At 39.5% G+C, this 13,756-nt stretch overlaps 1 protein-coding gene across 3 annotated transcripts in view; it reads left to right on the forward strand.

The window, feature by feature from the left end:
• Window positions 1–13,756, forward strand: part of CTNNAL1 (catenin alpha like 1) — a 71,157-nt gene that overhangs the window by 39,335 nt on the left and 18,066 nt on the right. For all 3 annotated transcript variants that reach the window (XM_003260334.3, XM_030824448.1, XM_030824304.1), the window contains exons 9-11: window positions 510–668; window positions 2,835–2,927; window positions 7,737–7,887. In XM_003260334.3, coding sequence (XP_003260382.1) covers window positions 510–668; window positions 2,835–2,927; window positions 7,737–7,887 — 403 coding nt within the window. The remainder of the gene's footprint in view (window positions 1–509; window positions 669–2,834; window positions 2,928–7,736; window positions 7,888–13,756) is intronic.

A 13,756-nucleotide genomic window follows, 5' to 3' on the forward strand; every position in this document is an offset into this window, starting at 1 on the left:
CTTATCAGTGATCACAAAGTGCCAATTTTCTTAGTACTCTAAATATTGCAGTCTTAATACTCCTAATACTCTTAATACTGTTTCATTCCTCACCAACTTTAAGATTAGCAGAAGCATTTTTCACCTAAGGGAAAAGCTACATGGGAAAGAGCTGGTTGATAACAGAATGAAAAAGGGACAAGGGTATTCAGCCATTGAATAACCAGTTCATCTTCTAGAAACAGCATTACCACTAGCACCAGGGGGTTAAAGGATGAGTTAGATATCACTCCTGCCCTTGAGAGAAACTGTAAGCTCATCAGTGCTACACAACTCCTACTGTTACAAAGGGAACTTTACTCCCTCCCCTCAGTGGAACCCACGGAACTGCTTTGCAGCTTCTCTTTATTAATAGTTTTTAAAGTGCTGATGTGGTGCTTGGTCACAAAATGTTATTGTTTGTTTTCTTTCCTTCATCACCCTTCTCCTTCTCCACCCTCCCACCCCTCCACCCACACACACACCTGCAGCTTCATAGTACAGCGACACAGTTGGCAGCAGATCTATTAAAATACCATGCTGATCTGGTGGTTCTAAAAGCATTAAAACTTACTGGAGTAGAAGGAAATTTAGAAGCTTTGGCTGAATATGCCTGTAAACTCTCTGAACAGAAAGAGCAGCTTGTTGAGGTGAGTAAACAAGGTGCTAAAGAAATTGTAGTTTAATAATGACTTTATTAAACTATATGGGAATGTTAACACAAATACAGTTTTGGGTTAATTTATCTGAGCATTTTCTCTCTCCTTTGGAATCTTAAAAGGATAGCATATATCTGTTCTGTTCCTGCAACAGTCTGGCCTCTAAAATAAAACAAAATAAAAATGCTAAGACCCACAAATGAACTTCTTAATCTTCTTTTCCTTATCCTCTCAGAGAAGTTAGACCTTGGGGTAGAGCCATGGAGGTACGTCGCATGACCTTGTTTCTGTTTGAATCTCTCAGGGTCTCAGCAGGGAGAAGATGACACACTCAAATTAGGATAATTTGAAGAGAGTTTAATAAAGAAGCTGTTTACAATTGCATAGACAGGGCCTGGGGAAACCATACATGAGAGAGCAGTAATTGGGGCGAGTGGTAGCAAGGCTGATACCACCCCAGGCCAACATCAACAGGGGAATGTGAAATATAGAAGCCTTTCAGAGAACTGCCTTGAGAAGTTTGTGATTTTAGGACTAGGCCCAGAGACAGCCCAAGGTGACCCTCCCGAGAGGAGCGTCGGAGTCAAGGCCCATTCTCTCCTCAGTCCTGCTCATCTGTGGATGGGGCTTCCCATTGGATATCCCATTAGGGTAATCCTAATTATCCAAACATAGATGTAGACAATATAGGTCAGTCTCCCAGGGCAAAAGGCAGATGTGAGAAGGGAGGAGTGTGGTTAAGGAGGGACAATGAGAAGACATCTGGCACACGATTCCAAATCTTAGTTATGAGTTACTGATGCTTCAACTGACACTTGTGTTATAATTCCATTTAGGCTTATTAATTGATATTCTGAGCCTTCTGCCTATTGAAAATGCCAGATATCTACTAGAAAAAAAACCCAACTGTATTAGTTTGTTTTCACTCTGCTGATAAAGACATACCCAAGACTGGGTAATTTATAAAGAAAGAGAGGTTTAATGAACTCACAGTTCCACATGGCAGAGGAGGCCTCATAATGAAAGCAGAAGGCAAAGGAGGAGCAAAGGCACATCTTACATGGCAGCAGGCAAGAGAGTATGTACAGTGGGGGAACTCCCATTTATAAAACCATCAGATCCCATGAGACTTATTCACTATCACGAGAACAGTATGGAGGAAACTGCCCCCATGATTCAGTTACTTCCACCTGGTCCTGCCCTTGGCACATGGGGATTATTACCAATTCAAGGTGAGATTTGGGTAGGGACACAGCCAAACCATATCAACAACCAAACAAAAAACTGAACCCATGTATAGCTTGTAGGTATGAGGTGTTTGCTAGCCAACATGCATATAAATACACAGATATGAACCATCTAGCTATCTTCACATAATCTAACATACCCTGTTCACCAAATCTCAAAGACTAATGGTTAGAAGGAACCTTTAGACTAATTGAACTGGCTTCCTCTTCTTTACTTGTTTACATAGGAGGCTAAAAACTTCTGGGGGAACATTCTTAAAATGACTGTAGATATAGCTTCTTCTTTTAATAAATTTGATGCTGCTATGTTTATAAACCAAATATTATAACTATAGGGAAACTGCTTATTTTAGGAATCTTGCAGCAAATCTTTTTAACATGGAAAAAAAATGTTCTCTGATTTTCTGTTTTAAGTGTCAAGATTTTCAGTAATTTCCTCTGATATAGGGTCTCTCCTTATTATACCAGTCTGCCTAATCCAATGTTAGCTCCATTGGAAGACGGTGTTGATAGAACATGTAGCTTTTAGTAACTCTGACATAGTTTAGCTGTGAGACCTTGGGCAAGTTACTTCTCTGAGCCAAATTTCTTTATATATAAAATATGTGGGCACTACTAGGTCTTTCCAAATGTTCTTTCTGTTTCAAATATTCTGTATTAGAAATATTAGCCATCCAATCTTGCCATGATTGGATAGGAAGTAGAAACAATGTTATACATTTATTGGTATCTGCTTTGTTCCCAGAGAATCTGTTGGTGACCAATATAATCTTCTCAGTAATGTTTAAGTTTATTTTAATAGGTTTTAAGAAATTTTATTTGTAAAATCTTCTTTTTAATTATAAAATGATACTATGTATTGTGGAGGATGACGATGTGAAAATTAAACTGTAGACATGTTTTCTCGTAGACCTGTCGATTGTTACGACACATATCTGGGACAGAACCTCTGGAAATAACCTGTATACATGCAGAGGAGACATTTCAGGTGACTGGCCAACAGGTATGATAATAGCAGATTGCTCCTTCTGTATTGTGTCCTATCTGAGTGTTATAACAAGTTGTGTGGATGGAAGGTATAAATGGTTTTTCGTAACTAGAGTCCAAATATACATAGAGAAAGAAAGATAATGGAATTTCTGTTGGTAGTGTGCCAGAACATGGCTAACCTTCCATTGGAGCTGGTCATCTGCCAGATTGGAGACTGGTTCATTTAACTAATACTCTAGTTTATATCTATTTTAAAGGAAGCTGTTTACAATGCACTTGTTATGTTTGGAGATTAGGTTATCATGACATAAGAAGCATATATTACGTAATATTCACATTTCAACCTAAGATTCAAATACATTTCATGCTAATAATTAGGACATGAGACTAAAACACAAACAAAACAATGTTATGACATTACTTATAAGATTCAGTTGGGACCAGGCATGGTGGCTCACACCTGTAACCCAGCACTTTGCGAGGCTGATGTAGGAGGATCACTTGAGTACAGGAGTTTGAGACTAGCCTGGTCAACACAGCAAGACCCTGTCTCTACAAAAAATAAAAATAAACAAACAAAAATTACCCATGTGCAGTGGTGCTTACCTATAGTCCTAGCTACTCAGGAGTCTGAGGCAGGGGGATAGCTTGAGTCCAGGAGTTTGAAGCTGTAGTGAGCTATGATTGTGTCACTGTACACCAGGTTGGGTGACAGAGCAAGAGTCTGTATCTGGGGAAAAAAAAGATGCAATCAGAAGCAAAATAACTATCTTAAATTAGGCAAATAGTACATTATAGTGTTAAAATAATAATTATGATAACCAGAATTAGCAACTACTGAAAGAATGTTCTGTTCAATATTAAATGAAAAAAGTAGGGTACAGATTTGTATGTATACAAATTATTCCCATAATTTCATATGTATAGAGAATGTATATGCATATGAAAATACCTATATGACAATATCCTTGTTTAGCTAGGGTTTTTTTCTGGATTTTCTATAGTAGAGGTATTCATTTGTCCTTATAATTTTCAAAAGCCTTTTTAAGACTGATTATCTCATTTAATACTGTTCCTGTCAAATTAATCTAAGGAAAGTGGTTAAGACAGAGCTTCCTCCTTTTTTTTTTTTGAGACGGAGTCTCGCTCTGTCGCCCAGGCTGGAGTGCAGTGGCACGATCTCGGCTCACTGCAACCTCCGCCTCCCAGGTTCAAGCGATTCTCCTGCCTCACCCTTCTAAGTAGCTGGGATTACAGGCATGCACCACCACGCCTGGCTAATTTTTTTATTTTTAGTAGAGACAGGGTTTCACCATGTTGGTCAGGCTGGTCTGAAACCCCTGACCTCGTGATCCCCCCGCCTCAGCCTCCCAAAGTGCTGGGATTACAGGCGTGAGCCACAGCACCCAGCTGCTTCCTTCTGTTTTAGAGTCTAAGCTCTAAAATAACGTTTTACAGTTGTTCTTTTATTTATATTTTTAAATATTATTTATATTTTAATTTATACTTTATTTATATTCATTTATTTACTGTCAGCCAAAAGGATTCCTCCTAACTTGCAATATTGGGCAGTAGAGGTTGAGTCCCTGCATCTTTTATAGCTGAGAACAGTGCAAGTGACCTAGACTCAGTGATGGTGTGTGCCCTCTAGGAGAATCATGTTGGATGTTGGAGGGACGATCTCATGCTCTGCTGTAGAGAACAGTGTCAAAGGCTTATCATGAAAGCAGGAACTATATGAATGAACCTCCACAATGATTATCTGCTGAACACTTTATTACAACCAGGGGATCTGCTTACTGGGAGAAACTGTGTCTTCAGTATTGGCATGGGAGTCACTCTTCTTGCCTTGGCTGGAAATGTATTCCAGTAGAACTGGAGGGCTTGGCTCTCCTGCCATATGCAATCAGTTGTTGCTCCTATCCTCAGGCCCTGCTTGTCATCTGGTTGCAATTTTTGGTTTATTGTTTTATTGCAGCAGAGATATTAGGAATAGCCATATTTTCTTCCCCAGGATAGTGGCAGAGCATGTTGTTAATAACCTGCATAACTTGAGAAGCTTTTTCTGTTCCCAAAGCCTCAGCTTCCACTCCTAGTCTTTGCCATCTGCCTCACAAAAGGATAATTTAAGGCCATTGAGCATGCCTCTGGGATAATTTATTTCTGGATATCTCTGCTTTGGCAATGTTATTTTTATACTTCCTTTAAAATGTTAGACATACTGAAGGAACAATTGAACAGTTTGTACGCTAGTTGAGAGGAGAGCAATGCCGAAATCTAGCCTGTAGTCCATGGCAAGTTATGTGCCTGCTTTCCCCGAAGAGGGGAACCTTGTTCTTATAACACTGCCATCTGCTTGGCAAGTGCTGTGCCTGTGACACTATGCCCACCCCAGAGGGAGGAGCAGCTAGTTGTAATTCATTCAAAGGTACCAACTATTAATATATTAGCTAACATGGCCCTGATCATATTAATCTTCTGTAAGTTCCGCAATGACTTTATCACTCAGAAGAAAATCCAGTCCTTACCATCTATGCTTCTCCATTACATGGCCACTGGCCACCTTCCCCTTGCTCATGTCAGTCTGTTCCTCTGGCTTACTTGCTGTTCCTTGAACATTCCAGAAATGTTTCTGCCCCATCCCAAATGACTTCCCCTCGATTTCTCTGTAGCTCCCTCACCTTTTCAGTGACCCTCTAACTTAAAATACTGTGACCACCTAATCCCCTCCATCATTCTCACCCTTTATTTTGATACATATTTTTATTCCCTTCTAAAATATTTTATAATTTATTTTAATTGTGTCTCTCCCCACTGCTTGTTATAATGTGAGTCCCATGAAGCCAGGGACATTTATCTGTTTCATTCACAGCTGTTTCCCCAGCACCTGGAACGTGGGCACAGTGCCTACTAGTATAGTGGGTGAATGAATAGTCATGTTAGTTGTATCTGTGTGTGTGTGAATAATCCTATATAATCAACTCCATGGAATAGCAACATCGCTTGTTAGGAATGGGCATTTCTATCACATTATCCTATTGATTTCCCTCATAGCAGTTATCATAATTTATAATATTTTAATTGTGTGCTTGTTTATAGTTCCAAATCCCCACTAGAGTATAAGCTTCATAATAGAGGACTTTTATCTTCTTTTTTTATCACCTTATCCCCAGCACCTAGCATGATTTTTTTCACATAGTGGGTTCTCTAAAATACTACTTACTGAATGAGTGTTTGATATAATATCCCCAGTCTGTGAAACAAGAAGGTAGACAGAATCAATGCCAGTTGTTATGAATAGAAGGTAAAAGTGGTAGAAGGGAAAGGATCTGCTGTGAACATATCAAGACTGAACTCCGAATTCCTAGCTCCTGGATCTTTGTGTGTGTGTGTTTTATTTAATGGGCCATCAGGAAATTTCAGTAGGTTTGGTCTGGTCGATGGCTTCTATTTTGAGGTAGAAGCTAAAGTGTAATTTCTACTGAATGTCAGGTCAGGAGGTGTGTGAAGACTCAACCCAGCCATCCATTTTCTGCCTATATTACAATTAGCATCCCTCAAGTCCTTTGTGTTAGAGAGTGATTATTATATGAAAGATAAAATGTTAGTTGATTTATTAATTCATTCATGTAGTGGCTAACACTAAATAAAACCCCAAATGCCAAAATCTCAGGCTTAATATAATAGCAGTTTATTTCTCACTTGTATTAAGTACGGATTAATGGTATGTCTTTCTCCCTGTTGGCAATCCGGTCCCCTTTCATTTTGTGCCTCGCTAGCCCTTAGGACCTCAAAGTCCCTACTGGATCCTGTGCATTGAACCATCAGATGTGGAAGGGAGAGAGCACTGAGGGGCACGAGGGAGGTTTGGATCAATTAGGATGGAAGTGGTGACCCACATTCAAGTGGGGACAGAACTCAGTCTTGTGGCCATACGTCTCCACCAGGGAAGCTAGGAAATGTAATCTTCCTATGTATCCAGAGGGAAGACAAACAGATTTTGATGAAAACATAGCAGTCTCTGCAACAATTCATTTATTTATTCAACACATTTATTTAGCCCATGTGGTGGTACGTAAATGTGCCAGGATGATTTCTGCCCTTTTTACAAGTGTTTTGTGAGAGGCAGTGTGATGTGATGGAAAGAGCCTGAACTTGGATCAGGTAGATCTCAGTTTAGATATCAACTCTGTATATACTCGTAATAGGGTCTGGCACAAGTTACTGGGTATCTCTGGGCTTCAACTTTTCCAGCTGAAAAATGGAATAATGCTTACTTGGAAAAAGTACTATTTTATTTGTATATTTTGGGGGATATTAATGTATTAATGTATCTCAAACACCAAACACAGTATCTCAAGCATGTATCTACCAAGTACTCATGGGTGTGTATATATGTTACTTATTATTATGACTACCATTCCTACTACTACCACTGCTACTACCACCACCACTATTACTGCTACCTTTGCTACTCTGTATACAGTACACTTTTTGTGGTCTGAGTATAACTCTTTGAATTATTCTGTGGGAACAACTTTGTTCAAACAGAGTTTTACTTGAATGAAGAGAATTGCTCCCTGAATGCAGGTTTGTATATAATAATGCATACTATTTATCTGCAGGTCAGATTATAAGAAACAGCAAATTTTGTCCTACTGTGTATCTTCATATTGCCCAACATGGAGCTTGTGTATAGAAATTACTTCATAGTTGTTTATTGAGTTGAATTGAACAGCAGACTTACTTACCTTTGGTCTTCAAAGTGATTCTGAGGGCTAAGATTTTGAAATTCACACAGGTGTATATTGTGTTTCTTTAGATAATTTCTGCTGCTGAAACACTGACATTGCATCCATCTAGTAAAATTGCTAAAGAAAACCTAGATGTGTTTTGTGAAGCTTGGGAATCCCAAATTAGTGACATGTCAACACTGCTGAGAGAAATCAATGATGTGTTTGAAGGAAGACGAGGTGAGAAACTGTCCACATAATGAAATATGTTATTATTTTAATGTAACTCTTGTTAGTTTTTAAATGCCAAACCTCAACTGCAAATGAATTCTTGCTGTAACACAGCTGGGTTATTTTCGTAGTAAAATATTGTTCACAAAAAGTTACAAAAATATTATTTTATCCTCCTTTATTTTAGTATCCAAGCAGTAAAATTTGTTGTACAACAGTGTAGTAGGCCAGGTGTGGTGGCTCACACCTGTAATCCCAGCGCTTTGGGAGGCCGAGGCAGGTGGATCACTTTGAAGTCAGGAGTTCGAGCCCAGCCTGGCCAACATGGTGAAACCCTATCTCTACTAAAAATACAAAAATTAGCCAAATGTGTTGATGTGTACCTATAATCCCAGCTACTATGGCTGAGGCACGAGAATCACTTGAACCTGGGAGGCGGAGGTTGCAGTGAGCTGAGATGGCGCCACTGCAGTCCAGCCTGGGTGACAGAGCAAGACCCTGTCTCAAAAAAAAAAAAAACAGCATAGTAGATCTCTGAATTAATATTAACATTCTAGTTTTCCTACTGAAATAGTCACTTTTAAATTTCTTCTGAATTGTTTTTTAGTTACAACAGCTCTTCTATAATACAGTAATTCTGTTTTAATTCTACTAACTTCATAATGAAATGAATGTAGTTATTTGATTTTTGAATTGCTTTCCTTCCACTTGGATGGAATCTCTTTCCTTGATGACTACATAATCTTGGAATATTGCCTGTGGTGGGTAAGTTCGTTGGTATTTCTACAGCATGTAGAATAGTGCCATACAATGTATAGGAAGGCATCATTTTTATTTTTTATTTTAATACCGAGTGGAAGTTTTATTTTCCATTGTACTGTGTGTCCTGTTATTTATATTTACATGTTTATATTTTTTCTCTTCAAATGGCTTCTGTAGTGTCAAAGCTTGCTTATTTTTTTAAATAAAATGTCATTTACAATTAGATCAAATTATTGATTATTTTTTATTTTTTATTGAGTATGCCCATTTAAACATTTCATATTTTAAAAATACTCATTTAGGATACATGTTAATTTGCTTAAAAATCAGGGCATAATAGAATTATAGCTATAACATCATTTGTAAAGTATGATAAATGTTTACCATGCTTCCACATTTAAAAATTTCTGTGATAGTCTGAATGGCATATCATTTTGATGCTTTGTAGTGTATTTGTTTACATCGATTTTTATATGAGCCAAATTTCAGATATTAAAAGGTAAATGATATAATTGATCCACCTTTAAAAGGAAGAGTGGTCACTTCGCTTTAGGGACTGTTGGGAAATGAAGAGAAGTGGCTTGCTGTGGTTATAAGATACCTGATGTGGGTTATCCTGGAGTATCTGTAAGGCCCAGCTCTTTCTTAAACTGGTGTTAGGCAAGCTGTTCCCTGCTCTGGGCCCAAGTGTCCTTGGCTCAATAATGAAAGTCTTAGGCTGAGTGATCTCAGTGACCTGTCAGATCTAAAAGTCTTTTGTGAACGCTACCTGAAGTTAGTGTACTTTCGACTTCTGGGCATAGAATATACCCTGCACTGTGTCTTTATCCTGCCTGGCTCTCTTTAAAGGCCAGAGGACTATTGTCTTCTGGCTTTATCAGTTGTCATCAGCCCATGAAAGTAGGGAGGCTGGAGGAGTGCCACACGATGGCTATTTTTCTGGCATGCAACTGACTCCATGTAGTTGTAAACGTGTTCCACGTGCACTGTGAGAAGCTTTACTGATAGCTGTGGCCATTCTGAAAAGAATATGGCATCAAGCCTGGCCAGCTGATTCTCCTCTTTACCAGAACACCATTAAGCTTAGCACAGGTTTCTCCTATACTGTTTTCAGTGCTGAATAGGTTTTTGTTTTCATCCATGTAAACATGGGCTATGGCTGAGTTTTCATTACTTGTACTTCTTCTGTGTCCCTAGGCCAGTGAGTTCATCATCATCTGAAATGGATATGGATCTAGTCTTCTTGACCAAGGGCCTGAGCCCCCTTCCTCTTTGTGTTTGAGATGCTTGCAGTTTCTAAACCAGGCTGTTCTACCAGCATTTTGGTCTATCTTCTCTCTTTTATTTCCATAAGAACTGGAGTTATAACAGGTTTCCCCCCACTTTCAAGAAAGATAGCAGTCATTTAACAGTTATTCTCTGCCTTAATCCCAGGCGATGTTCTGAGTAGCAATTACGGTAGCAATTAGAGGTTGATAAGCTTGGCAAGGGGGTTTTCTTTCTATAAATGTAGGTAATTTTTTTCCTTAAAACAGAAAACAAACCCAGGTTGCATTTTCCATCAAGGGGTCTCTTCCTTCATCTGAGATCTGAGTGCTAATCTCATGTTAGGGATAGAATTGGGTACGAGTTGAAATCCAGGTTCTGAAGTGGACTGCCTAGGTTCCAATCCTGCCTCGGTTCCAATCCTGCCTCTGCTATTTCCTAACTTAATCTCTCCATGCTTCAAGTTTTACATCTGCAAAATGGGGATAATGATGACAAAACTACCTAATATGGTAAGTGTGAGGATTAAATAAAATATGTTAATTCACAGTAAATTCTCAACAAATGTTACCTCTATCAGCATCAGCATCATGACCACTGTTACCTTGTGGTAAAACTAAATAGTTTATGAGAAAACATTAGGTCCAATTTCTCTTCCTTAATCTCAATCTCTCCTACTTTCTGACATCCATCTCTCCCTATGTCCTTTCTCCTACGCTAGGGAGGACTAGCCCGTCCGGCCCCACCATAGAAAATCTCTAGATCTGCAGAAGCAAAGGTAAATTCCTTGCTTCTTTGTACAAATGAAGCTCATCCCTTCTCCAATGGTGAATTAACACCCTCTGAAAGATTCCTCTCACCGGACATGTAATGCAAGATTAATTCAGTGTTCTCCTTTTCTGTCTCTGAGATTTGCCTTTCTTCAACCAAAGTTAGGCTCTTTAGTTGGCCGGGCGCGGTGGCTTACGCCTGTAATCCCAGCACTTTGGGAGGCCGAGGCGGGCAGATCACAAGGTCAGGAGATCGAGACCATCCTGGCCAACACGGTGAAACCCCGTCTCTACTAAAAAATACAAAAAATTAGCTGGGCGTGGTGGTGGGCACTTGTAGTCCCAGCTACTCGGGAGGCTGAGGCAGGAGAATGGTGTGAACCTGGGAGGCAGAGCTTGTAGTGAGCTGAGATGGTGCCACTGCACTCCAGCCTGGACCACAGAGCGAGACTCTGTCTCAAAAAAACAAAACAAAACAAAGTTAGGCTCTTTAAAAAAATAGCTAGGGAAGTTTAAGGAAAAGTAAAAGCCACAGGCTACTAGGGTCTGTGTGGGTAAAATTGTAAACATGATCCTTCAGAGGCCTATGACTATTACAACCATAAAAATAACAGTAGCTGTCATCTCTTGAGAATGTACTGGGTTCTAGGTACTTTCATAAGTGCTGGATGTCCATTTTCTCATTTAATCCTCTCAGTAACCCTGGAGACAGGTATTGTTTCCACATTTTACGTATGATGAAACTGAGGCTCGAAGTATCCCACAGTGAGTAAACTACAGGAGCTGGGACCCTTACTGAGGTTTGAATGATGCCAAAGATGAAATTTTATTAACTACCCATACTCTATTACTCAAGCAGTTAAACTCCCCTCCAATCCTAAAGTTTTCTAATGAGAATGAACCAATTCTGTGAAAAATGCTCATGACTGCAGCTCTGAGTTCTGCTTTTTTTCCCTCCCAAAGCTATTTCAGAAATGACTGAGAGATCCCAGGAAGCACAGAGCAAGGAACAAGTAATGACTGGATTCTTATTTTGGTTGGTCCACTTATTGGCTGAGGATGGGGCCAGCTAAATTACAGAAGACATAAAACAATCTGTTAGTAATGGAATCCTGGGCACATTACCTGCCCTTTTGAGTTTGTTTCTTTATTTCAATGGACGTAAATGAAATAATGTGTCATAGTGCTTGCACATCCTATACCTGTTTTCAGAGTATGTGAGCACTGTGGTTTCTTTTACTTTCAAGCTGGATATTATGTAAATAATCTCTTCTTTAGGTTCAGTTAACTTATGTTCAAAAAATCAGCATTACCCAAACTTCCTAAGGACTGAACAAAAATTCCTTCTTATGTGGGAAACTCCTCAGCCTTCAGTCAATGAGACACCTATTGTTTCACTGGGAAAGTGCCTCTCTGTTCAGAAAGGGTTTATGTAGGGTTCATTGTGATGGAGTTGGTTGATTGTGTGTATTGCCTTTATTTGTCCTGATTTTTATCATGAACCTCATGAGCATAGCTTTTTCCTCAAAGAAGTCCAACTCTGGGTTAACCATTACTGACTGAACTGAATCCAGTGCCACAGTGTTGTTCTTCCTGTTATGCATGGTTGGTGTGACAAACCTGCCCATTACCTTGCACCTGCCCACTACTTTCCATACAAAGGTGTATTCTTCAGGTCCTGATTTCTCTTTGCTGCTGTTATAACTCCTGTTATGACTATTGTTGAAAAGCCTTTGCTGTATTCTAGCCACCTTAGTTCTGCTCTGCATAATTTGCCTCCTGTGATTGGCAAACTACCAGGCATACTTGTAAGTATCATTCAACCATCCAGCTAAGTGGTAAACATCATGCTGAGCACTAAGAGGGAGGCTTTAGTGTTCACATGCTAAAAGTTAGTCTGAGAGCTAGGTCATTGTCCACCTTAACCCGAGACACTTAAATTTCACACTAAGACCTCCTGGGATTGTTTCAAGAAGGTAAAAATCAATACTTGTCTTCCTGTCTTCTGCTTTCATCCCATTCTGCCTTCTCCCCCAAACCTCCAGGGAGGCTGTGGTCCTTGTATTAGAAGGGACCAGACCTTGCTAATCAGCTTAAGGAGATTTTGGGCTGAGACAATGGGGTTTTCTAGATAGACAATCGTGTCATCTGCAAACAGGGACAATTTGACTTCCTCTCTTCCTAATTGAATACCCTTTATTTCCTTCTCCTGCCTGATTGCTCTGGCCAGAACTTCCAGCACTATGTTGAATAGGAGCGGTGAGAGAGGGCATCTCTGTCTTGTGCCAGTTTTCAGAGGGAATGCTTCCAGTTTTTGCCCATTCAGTATGATATTGGCTGTGGGTTTGTCATAGATAGCTCTTATTATTTTGAGATACGTCCCATCAATACCTAATTTATTGAGAGTTTTTAGCATGAAGGGTTGTTGAATTTTGTCAAAGGCCTTTTCTGCATCTATTGAGATAATCACGTGGTTTTTGTCTTTGGTTCTATTTATATGCTGGATTACATTTATTGATTTGCGTATGTTGAACCAGCCTTGCATCCCAGGGATGAAGCCCACTTGATCATGGTGGATAAGCTTTTTGATGTGCTGCTGGATTCGGTTTGCCAGTATTTTATTGAGGATTTTTGCATCAATGTTCATCAAGGATATGGGTCTGAAATTCTCTTTTTTGGTTATGTCTCTGCCAGGCTTTGGTATCAGGATGATGCTGGCTTCATAAAATGTGTTAGGGAGGATTCCCTCTTTTTCTATCGATTGGAATAGGACTATAAATCATACTGCTATAAAGACACATGCACACGTATGTTTATTGCGGCACTATTCACAATAGCAAAGAGTTGGAACCAACCCAGATGTCCAACAATGATAGCCTGGATTAAGAAAATGTGGCACATATACACCATGGAATACTATGCAGCCATAAAAAATGATGAGTTCATGTCCTTTGTAGGGACATGGATGAAATTGGGAAACATCATTCTCAGTAAACTATTGCAAGGACAAAAAACCAAACACCACATGTTCTCACTCATAGGTGGGAATTGAACAATGAGAACTCATGGACACAGGAAGG

The sequence above is a fragment of the Nomascus leucogenys genome, chromosome 1a (genome assembly GCF_006542625.1).
Source record: "Nomascus leucogenys isolate Asia chromosome 1a, Asia_NLE_v1, whole genome shotgun sequence".
Taxonomy (NCBI): domain Eukaryota; kingdom Metazoa; phylum Chordata; class Mammalia; order Primates; family Hylobatidae; genus Nomascus; species Nomascus leucogenys.